Source organism: Mirounga angustirostris, unplaced genomic scaffold (assembly GCF_029215605.1).
Source record: "Mirounga angustirostris isolate CCGP_5_RB_7025 unplaced genomic scaffold, mMirAng1.0.hap1 SCAF_1, whole genome shotgun sequence".
Taxonomy (NCBI): Eukaryota; Metazoa; Chordata; class Mammalia; order Carnivora; family Phocidae; genus Mirounga; species Mirounga angustirostris.
Window position 1 is genome coordinate 67,576,249 of NW_026991709.1, and position 18,093 is coordinate 67,594,341.

General features: G+C 40.4%; 1 protein-coding gene and 1 long non-coding RNA gene across 7 annotated transcripts in view; one reads left to right on the top strand and one right to left on the bottom strand.

The window, feature by feature from the left end:
• Positions 1 to 12,984, bottom strand: part of HACD2 (3-hydroxyacyl-CoA dehydratase 2) — a 113,739-nt gene extending 100,755 nt beyond the window's left edge. For all 5 annotated transcript variants that reach the window (XR_010405243.1, XR_010405228.1, XR_010405224.1 and 2 more), the window contains exons 1-2: positions 12,815 to 12,984; positions 9,864 to 9,981 (exon numbers count right to left, since the gene is read on the bottom strand). Coding sequence is in view for 2 of the 5 variants with exons in the window: in XM_045903004.2 (XP_045758960.1) it covers positions 9,864 to 9,981; positions 12,815 to 12,969 (273 nt within the window). In the remaining 3 variants the exon portion in view is untranslated. The remainder of the gene's footprint in view (positions 1 to 9,863; positions 9,982 to 12,814) is intronic.
• Positions 12,985 to 13,069: 85 nt separating this feature from the next.
• The window catches only part of LOC123863455 (uncharacterized), a 31,254-nt gene continuing 26,230 nt past the window's right edge, over positions 13,070 to 18,093 (top strand). The window contains exon 1 of one of the 2 annotated variants that reach the window (XR_006795561.3): positions 13,070 to 13,189. This is a non-coding gene — a long non-coding RNA (uncharacterized LOC123863455). The remainder of the gene's footprint in view (positions 13,190 to 18,093) is intronic. The other variant, XR_010405271.1, reaches the window with a different exon arrangement.

Below are 18,093 nucleotides of genomic sequence, written 5' to 3' on the forward strand. Positions count from 1 at the left end.
GTATATACAGCACTTATGATTAGAGGCAAACACCTTTCTCCCCTCCTCTGGCTTCTATGAGAAGAGTTTTCTCCCAAATATTTCTCTGTTAATCACTTTATCCCAGGAAAGGAAGGATGACTCATCTGAACAGTAAATTTGAGAAGAATAAATGGGGAGTGCTCAACTCAGCTCTACCCTGGGGTTTTCACAAAGAACTCCAAGTTCTCTATTTACTCCATGCCAGCCTGGCCGCTGCTGCCTAGGGCAGGGTGGGTGGTGATCTAATTCTGGAGTTCAGTTAGCAAACCCATTTAGTTTGCACACAAACACAGCCTCCAGCTAGGCCTTTATTGCTAATAAAGTTGATTTTTAGGATCCTTATGCAATTCCTTTGAGTTATTTCTCAATGTTCAGAACATAAGCAAGAAAAAGGGGGTATTTATTGTACTGCCTCAGACTCCAGTCCAAACTTGTTTTCAAAATCCTTTTACATCCATTTTTAAAGGAGAAAATAGGTGAAATTTCCTTAATTACCATTATTTTCTCTCTCATTTAATTTTACCTTTCTTGCTATATTCAGCTCTACAATTTGTTAATTCATTACCTGCTTTATTTTTATAATCTGATTGTAAAATGCTGAACCCTTACTGGACTTAAAACTGGGAAAAAACTAGGGGCACCTGGGTGGCTCAGTTGGTTGGGTGTCTCTTGATTTCAGCTCAGGTCACGATCTTGGGGTGGTGGGATTCTCTCTCTCTCCCTCTCCCTTTGCCCCTCCCCCAGCTTGCTCTCTCTGAATAAATAAATAAATAAATAAACACACACACACACACACACACACACACACACACACCCCATCCCTGGGAAAAACTTAAGGTCATTTAATCCAGTGTATCCACTGCAGAGAGTTTAAGACCATGCAGCAAAACCAAGTCTCAGTACCCAGATGTCTTGTCTCCAGTGTTCTTTTACATATACTGTGACACTTAAGTACAATTCTAATTTTACTTCCGTAACATTTCTGCCAGCTTTTCAATGACAATCATTTACCCATCAACTAATTCCACCAACGTGTTTGCCATGTTCCTCCTGCATGACAAATTATGAACTCTGCCAGTTTCTCTTTGGCTTCTGCTCTGATATCAACTTTATCTTCTGCTGTAACTGGGTGGTCCTGCTTTTCTTGTATGCTTGGTCATGGCAGACTGGTTTGTCCTCCAGTAAACTTGTCTTTCACAGCAACAGGTTGCTGAATTTTGTTTTTTAAACTGTTAACCATCACTATAACTTATTTTGAAAAAATTAATGAGTCTATCTGTATAAACATTAGAAATGATGCATTTATACTACACTCCGTCATCTTGTAGGTTTACTGTTATAGTTCCTTCTTCTTTTTTTTAACAACAGATGTAAAATTCTGTACTTTCCGTGTGTACTTCACTTTAAATCACAAGGTAATCTATCTAAGCTATTTTTCTTTCTTTTTAAAAAAAGTTTTAATCTTGTTTTTCTCATTTTTGTTTTTGATTATATAATGTATTACATTTTATATTTATTATACCTTCCTTTTTATTTCAAGATTCACAGAAGTGATATACAAGCACACACTAAAGTCTAGAGAGCAAAGAGGAGAACTTCCCTTTTATTCTTCCCCAAATACCACAATCCCCCATGGGAATAAGTACATGTAGCAGTTTACTATATATCCTTCCACATCTCTTCCAATATCTGCAATTTGCTTTTTTCCTAATGATTTTTCCTAATCTAAAAAGATCAACATATTTTAATAATTATTCTCATTATTTCACCTTATGAATTATGAAGTTAAACTCTGGAGTGACACAGAATTTACAATTTCTTCCTTGGCTTACTCTCCTTCCCACTTCATTCTACTTGGGTAAGATCTGAATTATCTTATGAAATTCCAAATGGACACCTTGTAATCTGTATCAGGATCTAAAGCCATGCTGTCCAATGCAGTGGCCACTACCCACATGTGCCTATTGAAATTTAAACTAAAAATAAGTAAAACTTAAAACTCAGTTTCTTGGGGCATCTGGGTGACTCAGTTGGTTAAACACCTGACTCTTGATCTCACCTCATGTCTTGATCTCAGGGTTGTGAGCTCAAGCCCCATGTTGGAGCCTACTTAAAGTACACAAAACAAAACAACTCAGTTTCTCAGCCCCACCAGCCCCATTTCAAGGGTTCAATTGCCACATGTGACTAGTGGCTGCTGTATCAAACCGCACAGATTCAGAACACTATCACTGTAGAATGTTCTAGTGGACAATGCTAATCTTAACACTTGGTTAATTTTATTTATTTACCTAAGAGTTAAATACCCTTTGATAAGGTTCTTTCAAAGTTTCAATACTTTTTGTAGGTATTTCAAAATGTCTCCATCTGTAGGAAATTGCAAGGTTATCTAGGAACCTAACGCTTTCTCCTAATTTCATGTGGATATTTTTATTCTTCAAAGTCTAAAGTCCTAGGCTGTTTTACTATTACACTTCTTTTTTGAAGATTTTATTTATTAATTTGAGAGAGACAGAGAGAGCACAAGCGGGGGAAAGGGCAGAGAGAGAGTGAGAAGCAGACTCCCCACTGAGCAGGGAGCCCGATGTGGGGCTCGATCCCAGGACCCTGGAATCATGACCTGAGCTGAAGGCAGATGCTCAACTGACTGAGCCACCCAGGCGCCCCTTACTATTATATTTTAAGATCTCTTTTCTGCTGGAAATTGCTTATCTTTGTCTTGAGTTTAAAAATTTAACATACAGGTGCCCAAGAAGGGAAGGGATTTTTTTTTCTTGAAAAACAGCTCCAGCGTGGAACTCCATATACTCTCAATAACCATACTGAGTTGGTCTTTCAGTTCAGAAAAGTTTTCTAGAATTTTTCCTGATTATTTATGAGTTTTATGTTCTAATCATTTCTATTGCTGGTACCCTTACTTTTTGACAAGTTGCATATCCAAAATCCATTTTCGAGATATGTCAGTTCTATTACATTATTATTAGTCTGTGGAATTTCATTACTTTCCCATATATTTCATTTTTCTGTTATTCAAATAATTATTCACAAATTAGCTAGTCCACCAACACATAATATCTCTGATCCACTTGGCACTACATATTTTGTAATGTTTTTACATTTCAAATGGTGAACTCTGAACATTCCCAACAGCTGCTCTGTAATCTATTTAATCTTAGACTGTAACTGGGAATTCTTACCTTTTCTTATTCTTTAGTATCACCTATTTCTCTACACTATGGCCTCCTTCCTGCCTTGTACTGATACCATCTATATTTTCATTTCATTTAAAAAAAATTTCTGCCCACTCCTTTTAAAAGCCATTAGCTGTCTTACCTGCTTGAATGCTCTATCAATTTTCTTCTATTTGCTTGAGTTGTCAAACAGTGAGGACTGTGTGGGTGGGCTCCATTTCCCACATGCTCCCTCTTCCCTTCAATGTTGTGACACTTATTAATTACACCAAGTTCTATTTTATCTCTGGTTTTCACATTGTTTTTGAAGCTGGCTTGTCTGAGGTTTGTTGTCCTTTCTGTCCATACCCCACTATGACTGCTCTGTTAGCTTTTCAGAAGTCTCTTAGAGGTCTGTTTTCTTAAAACAAGTCTGCATAATAAAGGTAGTCTAAAATGTACATATAGCTTCCTTTTTAAGATTATTATTATTGGAAAGTTAGCATGTTTTCATAAGGAGGGAAAATATTAAAGAGGGTCGTCATGTCCCCAGGTAAGTACACAAAAGTAAATTTGACCAATGATGTGCCTCAAGCATACTATCGTATTAATAATGCCACAGAAATTAACCTCCTAATATCTCCATAGAAAAAAGTCATCTAGTATTGGAGGCAAACACAGAAAAACCGGCAGGGAGACAAGATGGGAGCCCCCTCCTTCTTAAGGACACTACAAGTTCTTAACATTTTGTCATATTTTAGAGAAATACTCAAAATCATCTTCCTGATTATGTCATTAAAGGGTCTGAAAAGAGTTGTGAGGTGAGGCACAATGAGAGCAGATTACAGAGACAGGGCTTGGAAAGGGGTAGTGGGGTAAGAAGATACAACAAAAGCTGTCTACTCTCCTCCACTGCCTCTCTGGAACCAGTTCTGCCACTGCAGACCCAGCTCCAGACCAATTCTAGCAAAAGATCACAAATAAGACTGGGGCGTTTTCCCCTTTCTTTTTGTAGGTGAGGGAGTTCTAAATGAGAGAAGGATCTGGAAGAGAATGGGAAGGAAAGGGAATTCCTGCGGTCCAGTAGGCATTCCCAGCTAGACACTGGTTGGTTAAGTGAGACATATAGCAATGTACATATGTTGAAGATGGTCTGTATCAGTCTCAACAATTAACGTCTTTGCAGAGCAGTCCTTAAACCACGGAATCACAGTGCCGCTCACTGAGGCATATCCAATCATGAGTATTTAAAGTGTCTTTGCTATAATTACAGTCTTATGTTAACTAAATCCAGATTCTCTCAGAAATAATTTTTTTTCTTTTTCTTTAAAGATTTATTTATTTATTTTAGAGAGACAGCTAGAGAGCAGGGGTGGGGGGAGAAGCAGAGGGAGAGGGAAAGAGAGAATCTCAAGTAGACTCCCCCGCTGAGCATGGAGTCCAATGTAGGGCTCGATCCCACGACGCTGAGATCATGACCTGAGCCAAAATCAAGAGTTGGACCCTCAACTGACTGAGCCACCCAGATGCCCCTCTCAGAAATAATTTTAAACTGTCATAATATATCATCAGTCTACTAAATTCTAATCTTTTTTTTCTTTTAGAGATTTTATTTATTTGTCAGAGAGAGAGAGCGAGCGAAAGAGAGTGAGCACACATAGGGGGAGCAGCAGAGGCAGAGGGAAAAGCAGGCTCCTCACCAAGCAAGGAGCCCGATGCGGGGCTCGATCCCAGGACCCTAGGATCATGACCTGAGCCAAAAGCAGATGCTTAACCAACTGAGCCACCCAGGTATCCCTACTAAATTCTAATCTTTAACTCAACTCTAACAAAGCTGGAAAGATAACTTATCCTTATCAATGAATATCACAGATTAAAAAAAAAAAAATGAAAACTTATCCACAGCTCATTATAGAAGAATTTTTTAAAAACTGAGATGTAATTTAGATACCACTAAAGTCACCCATTTAAAGTGTACAATTCAGTGGTCTTTAGTTTGTTTGCAAGGTTGCAATCATCACCACTAATTCCAGAATACTGTCATCATCTTAAGAAGAAACCCTGTACCCTTTAGCAGTCACTCCCCATTCTCTCCTCCCCACAGCTGCTGGCAACCACTAATCTACTTTCTGTCTCTATGGATTTGCCTCTCTGGACATTTCACATAAACAGAATCGTACAGTGTGTAGTGCTTTATGTCCGGCTTCTTTCACATAACACAATGTTTTCAAGATTCATTTGTGTCATAACACGTATCAGTAATTCACTAACTTTATGGTATGGAAATTTGTTCATCCATGAATGACATTTTAAAAATATATTTTTTGCTACCTATGTGAATTAGCTTTCAAGATTACTCAAGATTCAACTCAAGACACACCATATTTATTCATACATTCACCTCTTGGCTTACAAGATTATCAGTATATTTTATTTTCTGTCAATTTACAAATCACTTTGTACCTTATGATGTTGGTTGTATTGTGTTTCTGTACTTTGATAAATACCTACTGGGCTTTCCACCTAGTACCCCTTTTTCTAGACATTACCCCTTCCCTCCAACTTCTATATGGTTAATGTGATCTTGCTCCTGTCTACCAGGTGACTGGTGCAGGAATGAGAACCTGATTTAAGATCGACAAATTAGGCCCTTCACTGGAAATGTGGAATTGGGAATAGGATTCTATTTCCAACTAGCTGATCTCTTGATTGTAGGAGTAAATCTCAGGAGCTTTGGCTATTACCATTTTTTGCCATGTAGACTAAGAAACCAAGAAAACCAGTGTGCCAGAAGAGAAGAAAGAATCAGAGACAAAGAAACTGAGAATAGCAGAGATAAGAGATGGAGCAGGAATCCCTGAGTTCCCTGCAGTATGCATCCCTGTCCTTGGACTCCATGGGACATCCTATAAACTTATACTAAAGTCCCCTTACTGTTCAAGTTGGTTAAGGAGGTTTCTGTAATCTCCAGCCAAGAGCTCTAGTATAATCATCTACCCAATAAGATTTTAAGCTCTTTATTAGCAAGGGCTCAACCTCCATTGCACACAACAACTCAAATACATACTTAATCAAATGATCACCTGTGGAGTAACTTGCAAAATTATCTATAAAATACACTCAAGACATTCTCCAATGAGTCTGTAAAAAAAAATTAGGATTTGTGTCCACATTATAAAAAAGCTATATTATTGTATCACTGACTCAGTATATCTTTGCACCCATTTTGCAAAACATTAATTTCCTCAGAAGTGGAATCACCTATTTTATTATACTAATCCATCCCATTTGCGCTTGCCTGGTAAATGTTAAATCTTTTGAAAAGCACAGTGTTACATTTTCCTAAGAAAATTTGAAGTTTCTTGCAAACAAGTAATCTCTATTTGTTTTTTAAGCAAACTCCCACAAAACCTACTAACAAATAACATTCAGGGGTGCCTGGGTGGCTCAGTCCATTAAGTGTCTGACTTTGGCTCAGGTCATGATCTCAGGGTCCTGGAATCAAGCTCCTCATCAGGCTCTGAGCTCAGCAGGGAGTCTGCTTGTCCCTCTCCCTATCCCTCTGCCCCTCCCCTAGCTCATGTCCTCGTGCTCTCAAATAAATAAGTAAATAAAATCCTAAAAAAAAAAATTCAGCATACAGAAATACAAGTAAGTAACCTCATTTATAGTGGTATACATATAAAATGATGTGACATACACACACACACATATATATAAACAGAATATTACTCAGCCATAAAAAAGAGATCTTGCCATCTGCAACAACATGGATGATTCTAGAGAGTATTATGCTAAGTGAACTAAGTCAGAGAAAGATAAGTACCATAGGATTTCATTCATACATGGGATTTAAGAAACCAAACAAAGAAAATAAAGACAAATAAAAAAACATACTTTTATCTGTAGAGAACAAACCGGTAGTTATGATGGGGATTAAGAGCACACTTATCATGATGAGTACTAAGTACTATACAGAATTGTTGAACTATTATACTGTACATCTGAAACTAATACAACATTGTATGTTAATTGTATTAGAATTGTAATTTAAAACAAGGCAAAAAAAATGCAAAAAAGACAGAAAATACAAATCAAAGACACAGAATGTTGGGAAATAAAAAAAAACCCAAAAGACTCTTAAATACAAAATAAAAACTGGTGGTGGCAGGAGATGGTGAAACAGATAAAGGAGATTAAGAGTACACTTATTTTGATGAGCACTGAGTAATGTATAGAACTGCTGAATTATTATATTTCACACCTTAAACTATTAACACTGTATGTTAATTATACTTCAATAAAAAAAAAAGGTATAATGACACTGAACATACAAAGACATAAATGAATAACCTCCCTGGAATCATTCTCTCCTTTTCTCCTCTTGCAAACAAGATATACTGTCAAACATGAATAATTCCCAGAAGGATAACTAATCTGTAATTCAACGACACTGTACACATGTAATTATTATATGATATAGGTTGCAGAGGCATGAAATCTTCCTTAATGGACAACTCAGGAGATGCAGTTTTCATAAGTCTGCTCTCTTGCCCCAGGCTGAAGGGTCTATTGCCATGACTGACAACTGCAAAGCTAATTCCCTGCTATTCCTGGGAGTCCTCACTTCATTTTGCAAAGTCCTTTTCCCAAAATCAAATCCAGTATTTGTCACCTAATTGGTTCTGAGTGGGGATAACAGAGATAAAACCAAAAATCCAAAATGTTTTCTTAAATCCCTGTTAAAAATTCTATAGGGATAAATGGGCTAATCCTTCAAAGTGTTAAGATTTGGTTCCTGAGTGGATTTTGTAAAACATATTAATGTCACTACCTTCCCTAAGACATACTGAAATTTAAAAAATTATACTTCTAATATTACAAAGGCTTAGAGAGATAGAACCCCTTTAAATCACTGAAGAATTCCTATCAGGTACAACTGCGTACCATGTCAAGCACTGGGGCAGTTTCTCATGGCCTGGCCCCAAACTTGCTTCTCTATAGCTGGAGAGAATTGTGCTGGCCAAAGCTCTGAGAGGCAAAGTACTATTTACTTACTATTGGCACCTTCCAAAAAAAAATTCAAAACTCTAAGTTTAACAAATGGCCCACACAAGGATTTGCTGAAGTTTTCTCAGACTTCCTCCCATCAGGCAGGAAGGGGCTTTGGAAATCTACTTTAACCTCATTATTTCACAGATGAGAAGAAAGGGTGGACTAGAGATAAATGACTTGCTCAAATTCACAGAATTGATAAAACCAGCATAGTTAGAATATGGGTCCTCGATTCGCAGCTGGAAGCTCACCTCCCCATACCATCTGCCTAAAATGTGTAAGTATGGACAGTTTTGAAACCTCTGCTTTCTGAGAGAAAAACGAAAAAAGGAAAACTACAACTTTCTGTTTCAAATGTGAAGGTGAGAGGTTAAGGTGTTACATGTCATTTCCTAGAGGTAAAAGGTAATACCCTTCCAAATGTCATGATGGGCTTGCCCTGGAGGCTAAGTGAAATGAAACTGAACACCAGATTTTTGCTGCAACCTGCAGGTTTTTTACCATTATGAACTATAGTACCTATTGATTCTGTGTGCCCAAGGCTACCCAATTCCTCCTTTTCCATTAACAAAGCCTATAGTCCCTTGGCCAGAAGGATGGGCATATGTCCTAGACCCAGGTAATCAACTATCTCACATCACAGGCAAGGGTGACTGGTCTAAGTAAGGCCAATCAGAACCCTTCCCTAGAACTGTGACACAGATGCTGAGAAAAGTAACTCCTCCCCCCTTTCCTACCATATGGAGAAGGCAGTCTGCAGTAGGAGAGCCTAAGACCAACATTCAAAGAGAAATAGACATAAACAAGAGATGAGAGATGGAAAGAGTCTGGCAATGTCAAATCCTTGGGTCTCATTCCTGAGCTGGTTCCTTTGATTTGGTAAGTTAACCCTTTATCAATCTTTATCAACTATAAAGCCAGTAAATTCCTTTTTTGTTCAAAATACTTTGTCACTTGCAACTCAAAAATGCTAACATATACTGACCTCAGGAGACAGGACTAGATATGTTACTCTTAATACAGGGAAACTAGGGCGCCTGGGTGGCTCAGTTGGTTAAGCGACTGCCTTTGGCTTGGGACCTGATCCTGGAGTCCCGGGATCGAGTCCCACATCGGGCTCCCTGCTCGGCAGGGGGTCTGCTTCTCCCTCTGCCCTCTTCCCTCTCGTGCTCTCTCTCATTCTCTCTCTCTCAAATAAATAAATAAAATCTTAAAAAAAAAAATACAGGGAAACTAATGAACGTTTATTTAAGAAAAATTTTTTGATGCATGTAGATAGGCTCTACTGTTTCTTGTATCTACCATGTCTGACATCCTACACGCACCAGCTTCACTGTTTCCATCATAAGCTGGCTGCTGAAAGTATCTGAGTTTGCTAACACTTTCCTACAATTTCCCTAGAATTTAAAAAAAAATCCTATTTTAAGCTTGTTTCATTTGATTTTCAATAGAAGCTGAATGTAAAATATATTCCAAGTAATAGAAATTAAATGAGATTTTACCTTATCTAGACTGACAAAAAGATAATCTAGTCATCAACATTATAGTATGCTATGAGGCAAGTTTTCAAATTTTTAACAATAGAAACCAATAAGGACAACAAATCTCAGGACCTACCTCCAGTAAGGCTCCAGTTTGGAAGAATTTCAAAGGCTTTTCAATGGAATAATAAAGGCTATGATAGCTACCCTTAGCCAGGTATGCTCTGACCAGACCAACTGCTATAACCAGCCACCTATGAGAAAGAGGATAAAGAGCAATCAGGAAAAAAAAGGTAAGTAGGACTGTAACAGAAAATTTGGCAACAACAGGTATTGCTAAAGGTGACCTCAAGAATTAGTAGCCCGGATTTATCAACTATGGCCCTCAAATGCCAAGCTGTAATGCACAGAAATGTTGCACCAACAGCACCCAACCAAGAGTGCTCTGCTCTGCAAAAACACAGTGGCACCTCACCCATCTGGAGCTCAGCTTTTTGGCAAACTTGCCTGTTGAGAACAAGGCCAAAATGAAGAGAATAAGCTAAATTGGTCCTTGAGCAGCTAAATTAAGTGCCAGAAATCTAAGACAAGAGAAAAAAGCTGTTAAAGGAAAATTTTAAATGGCCTGTGCAGTCAAAGGGTCTGTAATAATAATAGGGTGGAGGAAAGATGTTTTAACCTGTTTTCACAAGTATCTCACAGAAACACACCCACACCCTACTCTTTTAAAATTGCGAATGAAATAAGAAAAGGTTGGTTTTTTAAAGAAAGATTTTTTTAGCCGAATTTCCCAAAATCAATTCAGTAAAAAAAGGCCAGATCAATACAAAACACAAAACAGGGAAACACTTAGGCATATCACTGAGAATGTTACATTTCTGTTCTGTCCTTCTCAAAAATGAATTTCTCAGGCCCTGTAATTTTTTGTTAAGTTCCATGGTGAAACAAATGGACCTTTATTATTAAAGTATGTCTCCTTGAAAGCAGTAATAGAGTCACCTAAATAAATGTACAATCCTAACTAGGCAATGGGATATATGGTCTATGTTATTTCCAGAAACTATCAAAGATGTCAAATAAGAATTTGTAAAAGAAATGAATTCCTTAATGGTATAACTGTCCCAGCATTAGCAACCTACCAAAAACAGAAATAAAACAAAACAAAAAGACTACTTTCTTCTCAAAATCCCAATTTCTTTTCTTGGCTTAAGACACCACTCCCCATCCTCCATCACCCAGGAATAAAGGCTTCTTTCTTTCTCCCCCAGTGTACCTTAAAATCTCTCTCCAGTCCAACGCTCTTGTTAATGGCCTTGCCTACAAGTACAAACTCCTGAAATGTTCTTTTAAAAATCACTCTCTGACCATTTATGCAATAAAAAAACTTGTATCTGTATTATTTCTCCACTGGCCTGTGAATCAAGAGAAGTAGGCTCTAGGCCCAGATCGATTACTAACAAGTTCAGTGATCTCAAGCTAGTCAAGAAAGTCACAACCTCTCTGAACCTAAGTTTCAACACCAGCCATTTCTAATGAAGCAATCAAGTCTACAACCCTCCCTATATGTGTGTGAAGAATGCAAGGTGCTGAAATGCTAATGTGACATTAACATTTGTGTTAAAAAGGGAGTGTGTGTACATATTTGCTTTCATCAGCATCTGAGGGAATCACAAAATTAGCACCTCCGGGGAGGGGTTCTGGGTGGAAGGGAAGGGTGAGAGGGAAGAGTTTCACAGTATGCTCTTGGGTATATTTTGAATTATGCACCTGCCAATGTAGTACCTATTTTAAAAATAAATAAAACTAGAAGTTCACCCTACAGTTCTTTAAACTTTTATGCATCTTTGAAAATTTTCATAATAGGGCGCCTGGGTGGCTCAGATGGTTAAGCGCCTTCGGCTCAGGTCATGATCCCAGAGTCCTGGGATCGAGTCCCGCGTCGGGCTCTCTGCTCCTTGGGAGCCTGCTTCTCCCTCTGCCTCTCTCTCTGTCTCTCATGAATAAATAAATAAAATCTTTAAAAAAAAAAAAAAAGAAAATTTTCATAATAAAATGTTAGGGAAAATCTTTTACAGATGAATACAATTCAAAAATACACAACAGGGGCACCTGGCTGGCTCAGTCGTTAGAGCAAGCGACTACTGATCTCTGGGTTGTACGCTGGAGCCCCACATTGGGTGTAGAGATTACCTAAAAATAAAATCTTAAAAACAAAACAAAACATAACAAATAGTCTGATCCTGTGATCCTCAGCACCAAAACTATGGGATCAAAGAACTGGAGGAACCCTGGAGATCACCTAATCCAAACTCTTTAGTTTTACAGATGAAAAACGGAGGACAAGAAAAGCAAAGTGATTTATCCAAGGTCACACAGATAGTGTCAGAACTAGAACTAAAAACCTGCTGTGACAAGGGATGGACTAAAATGAGGGAGAAACAAGAGGAGGTAAAACCTGTTTAGAGGGTATATTCCCCTCATCCCCAATAACTCTGCCTTCCACCTTCCCTACCCCAATCCATTCTAGAAAGTCTCAACTCATTTAAAGCACAGCTCTGCTTATGTCACTGGTCAGAAACTTCAAACGCTTTTCCATTACCTTTCAGATTAAAGCTCAGTCTGGATTTTGAAAACAGCCGCCTAAATATTTAATGGTCACTCTGCAGCCACAGCTCCCTCCACTCCCCTTCAGGGAAATGGCTCGCATTCGTGACTTGCCGCCGGGGCTCTCCTCGGCGCTGCAGGAGAGCAGGAGAGCAGGAGAGCCGGCCCGCCGCACCCCCGCGGACTGACCCCTGACCAGCCCACCCGTCCTCCCAAGGCCCTTGGGACCAGCGCCAGGGCGGCTTTCCCAGGGCCGCCCTGGAGCTCGAGAACTCCAGCTCGGGCACACCCAGCCTGAGAACTTGCTCGGCCCCTCGCCCAGGCGGGAGTCCCGGGCAGGCACCTGGGCCGACTAGGCTGCCCTCAGTGCCCCGGAGCCCGGACCCTGCCACCCGCCGCCCGGGCTGCCCTGCGCGCGGGCCCGGCCGCAAAGCCCCCTTCCCGGCCCGGCTTGCTCCCCGCCTCCCCGCGTCCCGGCCTCACCCCGCCGTCATCACCACATTGTAGATGACCAGATACGCCGTGGCCAGAGGCCCTGGACCCTTCTTTTTCCGCGCGCCGCCAGCTTCCCCGGCCCCGGCCCGGACCCCCCCGCCCCCATTCCCCTTCGTCGCCGCAGTAGCCGCCGCTGCCGCCATGTCAAGTTGCCGGAGCACGCTCTCCTTGCGCGAACACCACCGCCCGGACAAGGCACTGCGAGGGGGCGGAGGGAGGGGCGAGGGAGAGGCGGGGCCGAGGCCGCGGGGCGGAGCCAGAGACAGCGCCCACGGCGGCCGCCATCTTGAAAGAGGGCAAAGACACTCCTGGCGCTCCCCGCCTCTCGACTTGCTTCAAATGCCAGCGCCATCTTGGATCACGGTAATCACCGCCTCTTTCCGCTCCGGGTTATACTCTCTGGCGCCATGTTGGGTTGGGTCAGAGTCGCCTTTGGCCTATCTCGGTAGTCCCGCGGTTCCTAACACCTGGGTGCTTCGTCGTCCTTGACTTTTTTTCTCCTTATAAACTCTGCCTTCATGATGGAGCAAGAAAATGCTGCTTTCGTTCTCCCTTCTCATCTTACTTCTTCCAGTGGCTCTAGCTTTATCGCTATTCGCGTGATCGAATAACCGGCCATTTTGGGTCAGGGTACTAGACGCCGATATCGCTTCCCATCAACCCCAGAGTCCGGCGAGGATTATGCTTTCTAGCGGGTGCTCTCGGCTCCTGCACCAGCAGCCAGGTTGAAGGTTCAGTCTTAGAAGGTTTCTTCCCTGGCTTTTAAATTTGAAGTTACTAGTACAGTGGAGAAGGTAAATGAGACGTGTGCCCCTTTTTCTGTCTGATTAAAGTCGTACGTGTGGTCCAGGATCCAGTGTCGTTTGTGAGGGTCTGGAAGGTTCAAGCGCATCTTCCAGCGCGAAGCCACGTGGGCTCACCTGTTGCCAAGGCAGGACGAGGACTCGGTGATTAGGCGGTCAGCTAAGGATGAGGTGCGAGTGGAGCGAGAAGCTTTCCACCCACAGTGGTCAAAAGAGTATTGGCTTAAACGGAAAACCTGTCAGCTGAGGTAAACAGGGAAGGCTTATGGAAACTGCCTCAGCCAGCTGACCCCTCTCCCTCATTAACTGCTTTGTTCTGGTGTGTGTGTGTGGTTTTTTTTTAATTTGTAAAACGCTCCTGCAGGTAATTTTCGCACAGACATCTTAAACGAATTGCTGTATACGTAGTGGGATAAAATATTTATCCATTCTAGGAAGTGGACCATCTGTGAGGTTGCACTGGGGTTCCTGGCACTGAATGAGAGACAAAGTGTCCTCCTAGAGACCATATAGAGGGAGCTGGTGGAAAATAAATCTATATTAGTTGGTGAAAGGTGTTATCAGTTAGGAAGTTATTGCAGTAATCCAGGCCATAGTGTTGGTTTAGGCCAGAGTGGTTGTGATTGAGATGATTGAAACCTCATTGAATTCTGGACATATTTTAAAATAGCTGGTAAGATTTGTGGAGTATGTGGTAAAGGAGACATTGTGAGCAACTTGGAAGAACTGAATTGTAGAAGAAAGTATTTTGAAAGCAGAAATCAGGAATTTAGTTTTTTACGTGTTGAATTTGAAATTTACATTAGACGTCCAAGTGGAGAGGTTGAGTAATCAGTTAGATTTAGACCAGGTGCAGGCAAAACTGTTCCTTCTGGAGGCTCCAAGGGAGAATCCATTCCTTACTTCCTCCAGCTTCTAGAAGTTGCTGGCATTCCTTGGCTCACAAGTTGCATCACTTCAATTTGCCCTCTCTGAATTTCCACCTGCTTTCTTATAACAACCAACCTTTGTGATTACATTGGGTTCAACCAGATATTCTGGGATAAATTTCCCCATAGCAAGTGCCTTAACTTCATCACACCTGCCCAGCCCCTTTTGCCATATAAGTAACATACTGGGGATTAGAATAAGGACCTATGTGGGGGGCCATTATACATATAATTCTACCACATTCCATTGCCAAAAAAAAAAAAAAAAAAAAGACAAGCAAGAAAACCCCCAAAGACTTGAGAAAAAATGATGTTATTTTTAAACCATTATTAAGTTTGCAGGAAAGTAAGGGATCTCCAAAGCGGGAACTGGAAGTGGGGAGAGGGCTTCTGTTGGTGATGGTTAAGAACAGTAAATTGAAATTAGAACAGTGATCAGTTAGCAAAAGCCAAAGCCAGGATTTCTCTGAGGGCAACCACTAGTACCAGGGCTAGGACTGAAAGACTAACCGAGGGAGATTTCTAGGGCCTCTTTTATAAGGGTCCTAATCCCATTTCTAATCACATCCCAAAGGCCCCATCTCGAAGTACCAGGATGTTAGGGATCAGGGTTTCAACATGTGAATTTGGGGGGGGACACAAACACTTAGATTAAGGTGTTATTTTCCTTGGCAAAAGGGATTCTGCAGGTGTGATTAAATCAAGGAGCTTGCGATATAGAGATTAGCTTGGATTATCTGAGTGGGCTCAATGTAATCACAAGAGGGAGGCAGAAAAAGAATCAGTCAAAAGGGGAAGTGACTGTAGAAGAAAGGCAAAGAGATGCAATGTTTCTGGCTTTGAAGAGGCAAGGGGCTTCTAGAATCTGGAAAACATAAGGAAATGGATTTTCTCTCTAGCAAGGAATGCAGCCTTGCCAACATCTGATTTTAGCCCAGTGAGACCTGTATCAGACTTCTGACCTACAGAATTGTAAAATAATATATTTGTATTGTTTTAAGCCACTAAGCTTGTGGAAATTTGTAACAGCAGCAATTGGAAACTACAGCTAATACATCTCTATCAATATCAATCAAAAAGCATTACTAGAGATAATCATGATGAAAGATTCTGTTCATCAGGAAAACGTAAGAATTTTAAACATGTGTACATAATTACATGGCCTCTGTGCTAATATTCCAATTCTATGTAGAGAATAAAACGTTATTGAGTGACATTAAGGAAGACCTAAAATAAGTGGAGGGATCCTGAGTTTGTTACCGGACAGAGAACTGGTTCTGAACTCAGGTTCAGCTGCTTGGCACTTGAAAATCAATACTTGAGACAAGTGATGGTGGGAGAGGAAGATTTACTTTACTCAGGAATCCGGCAAACTGGGAAGATGGTGGCGTAACATCTCAAAGACCATTCATCACTGTCTAGGCGAAGCTGGAGGGATTTAAAGGAGAAGGCATGAGAAAAGGGAGGGAGGCTATCTGCAGGAGAAGCTGGTGCCCAGGCAGTTAGTTCTATGTCAACATGACCCTGAACAGACTTGCTGGCATCAGCGGTAGCTGCTTTAGAACGTAATCAGGCCTTATCTTCTGGCAAAGTTTTGTCCTTCACTCCTCAAGGCCAGTGGTCTGCAAAACTCAAGGAAAGTAAGTTAGTTCTGCCAAGGGACTTAGGTCAGCAAGCAAGAAGTGCATAAGCTTGAAGTAAGTTAATCCTTAAAACTGGTTGGAGTGCTGTTACAAGATATTAATTGAAAGACTCCATATGGTAAAGGTGATAGTTCTCCCTAAATTAATTTATAAATTGCATGTGATCGCAAATCAGAACTTCATCAGGTGGTTGTTGTTTGTTCATTTTAGTTTTTGTGGAACTTGATGAAGAAATTAAAATTTTACATAGAAGTGTAAAGGTCCAAAATTTGTCAAGATATTGGGAGAATTTGATCTATAATAGATTAAGAATTATTGTATATTATAGTAAATAAGACAGTATAGTATTAGTATAGGAATGGCAAATAGGCTGATGGAGCAGAATAGAGAGCCTAAGAATAGACCCAAACATATATAGACACTTCGTGTATGATAGAGATGCTGTAGAGAAAAGATGGGCTTTTCAATAAATGCTGCTGGGACAGTTGGATATCCATATGGGAAAAAAAATTCCCTTCCTCACAGCACACACAAAAATCATTTCTAGGCTTAATGTGAAAGACAACATTTAAAGCTTTTAGAAAGTAATACAGGAGAATATCTTTATGACTTCAAAGGTAGAGAATTTTAAAACAAGATATAGAAAGTACCAACTATAGGGGCGCCTGGGTGGCTCAGTCGTTAAGCGTCTGCCTTCGGCTCAGGTCATGATCCCAAGGTCCTGGGATCGAGCCCCGCATCGGGCTCCCTGCTCGGCGGGAAGCCTGCTTCTCCCTCTCCCACTCCCTCTGCTTGTGTTCCTTCTCTCACTGTGCCTCTCTCTGTCAAATAAATAAAAATAAAATCTTTAAAAAAAAAAAAAGGAAGTACCAACTATAAATGAAAAGACTGATACATTTGATAAGATTAAAATAAAGAACTTCTGTTCATCAAAAGATAGCATAAAATTAACAGAAAACCCCACAAAGTACAGAGTGGGAGACTATATTTACCACACACATAATTAATAAAGGACTAGCCTTCACAACATATGAAAACTCCTTGAAAAAAATGGGCAAAAGACTTAAATAGGGACTTTACCAAAGAAAAAATATGACCAATAAACATATGCAAATATCCTCAACTTCACTGTTAATCAGGGAAATGAAAATTATAACTGCAGTGAGATACTATGAGCCATCCTCCAGGGTGGCTAAAATGAAACAGTTTGACACCACCAGTTGTTGGCGAGAACATCGTGCAGCAGAAACTCCTGAAGCCTGCTGGTGGTGTTGGTGTGTTCACTTCAGAAAATGGTTTGGCATTATCTAGGAAAGTCAAAGGTACACATAACCCATGATTGATATTCTACTGCCAAGGAGATGCCCTTGAATGCCCTTAGAATACATATACCAGAATATTCAAAGCAGTTTTGTTTATTATAGACCCACACTGATACAACACAACATCTTACACGCAGTGGAATAAATAAATAAGTCCTGAGATGTTCTTACAGTGGGTTACCTTACAGCCATGCAGATGAACAAATTGGAGCTCTACTTGACAACTTGGATGAATCCCATAAACATAATACTGAGTGAAAGAAGTAAGCACAAAAGAATGTATACAGTATGATTCAACTAAAGTTCAAAATCAAGCTAAATGAAACTACATTTTGTGGGGGGATATATACATAGGTGGTAAAACTATAAAGAAAAGCAAAGAAATGATTACCACCAAAGTCACAATAATGGATTCTTCTGGATTAGAGTTGGCCACCTGACTTAGGGGCAATTGATTAGGAGGCAACCCTCTCCCTCATCTTTTTATCTTCATAGAAAAGGCGACTTCTACACAAAGGGGAATGTACTAATCATTTCCAGGTTCCTACACAATGGAGACCAACTTAGGTT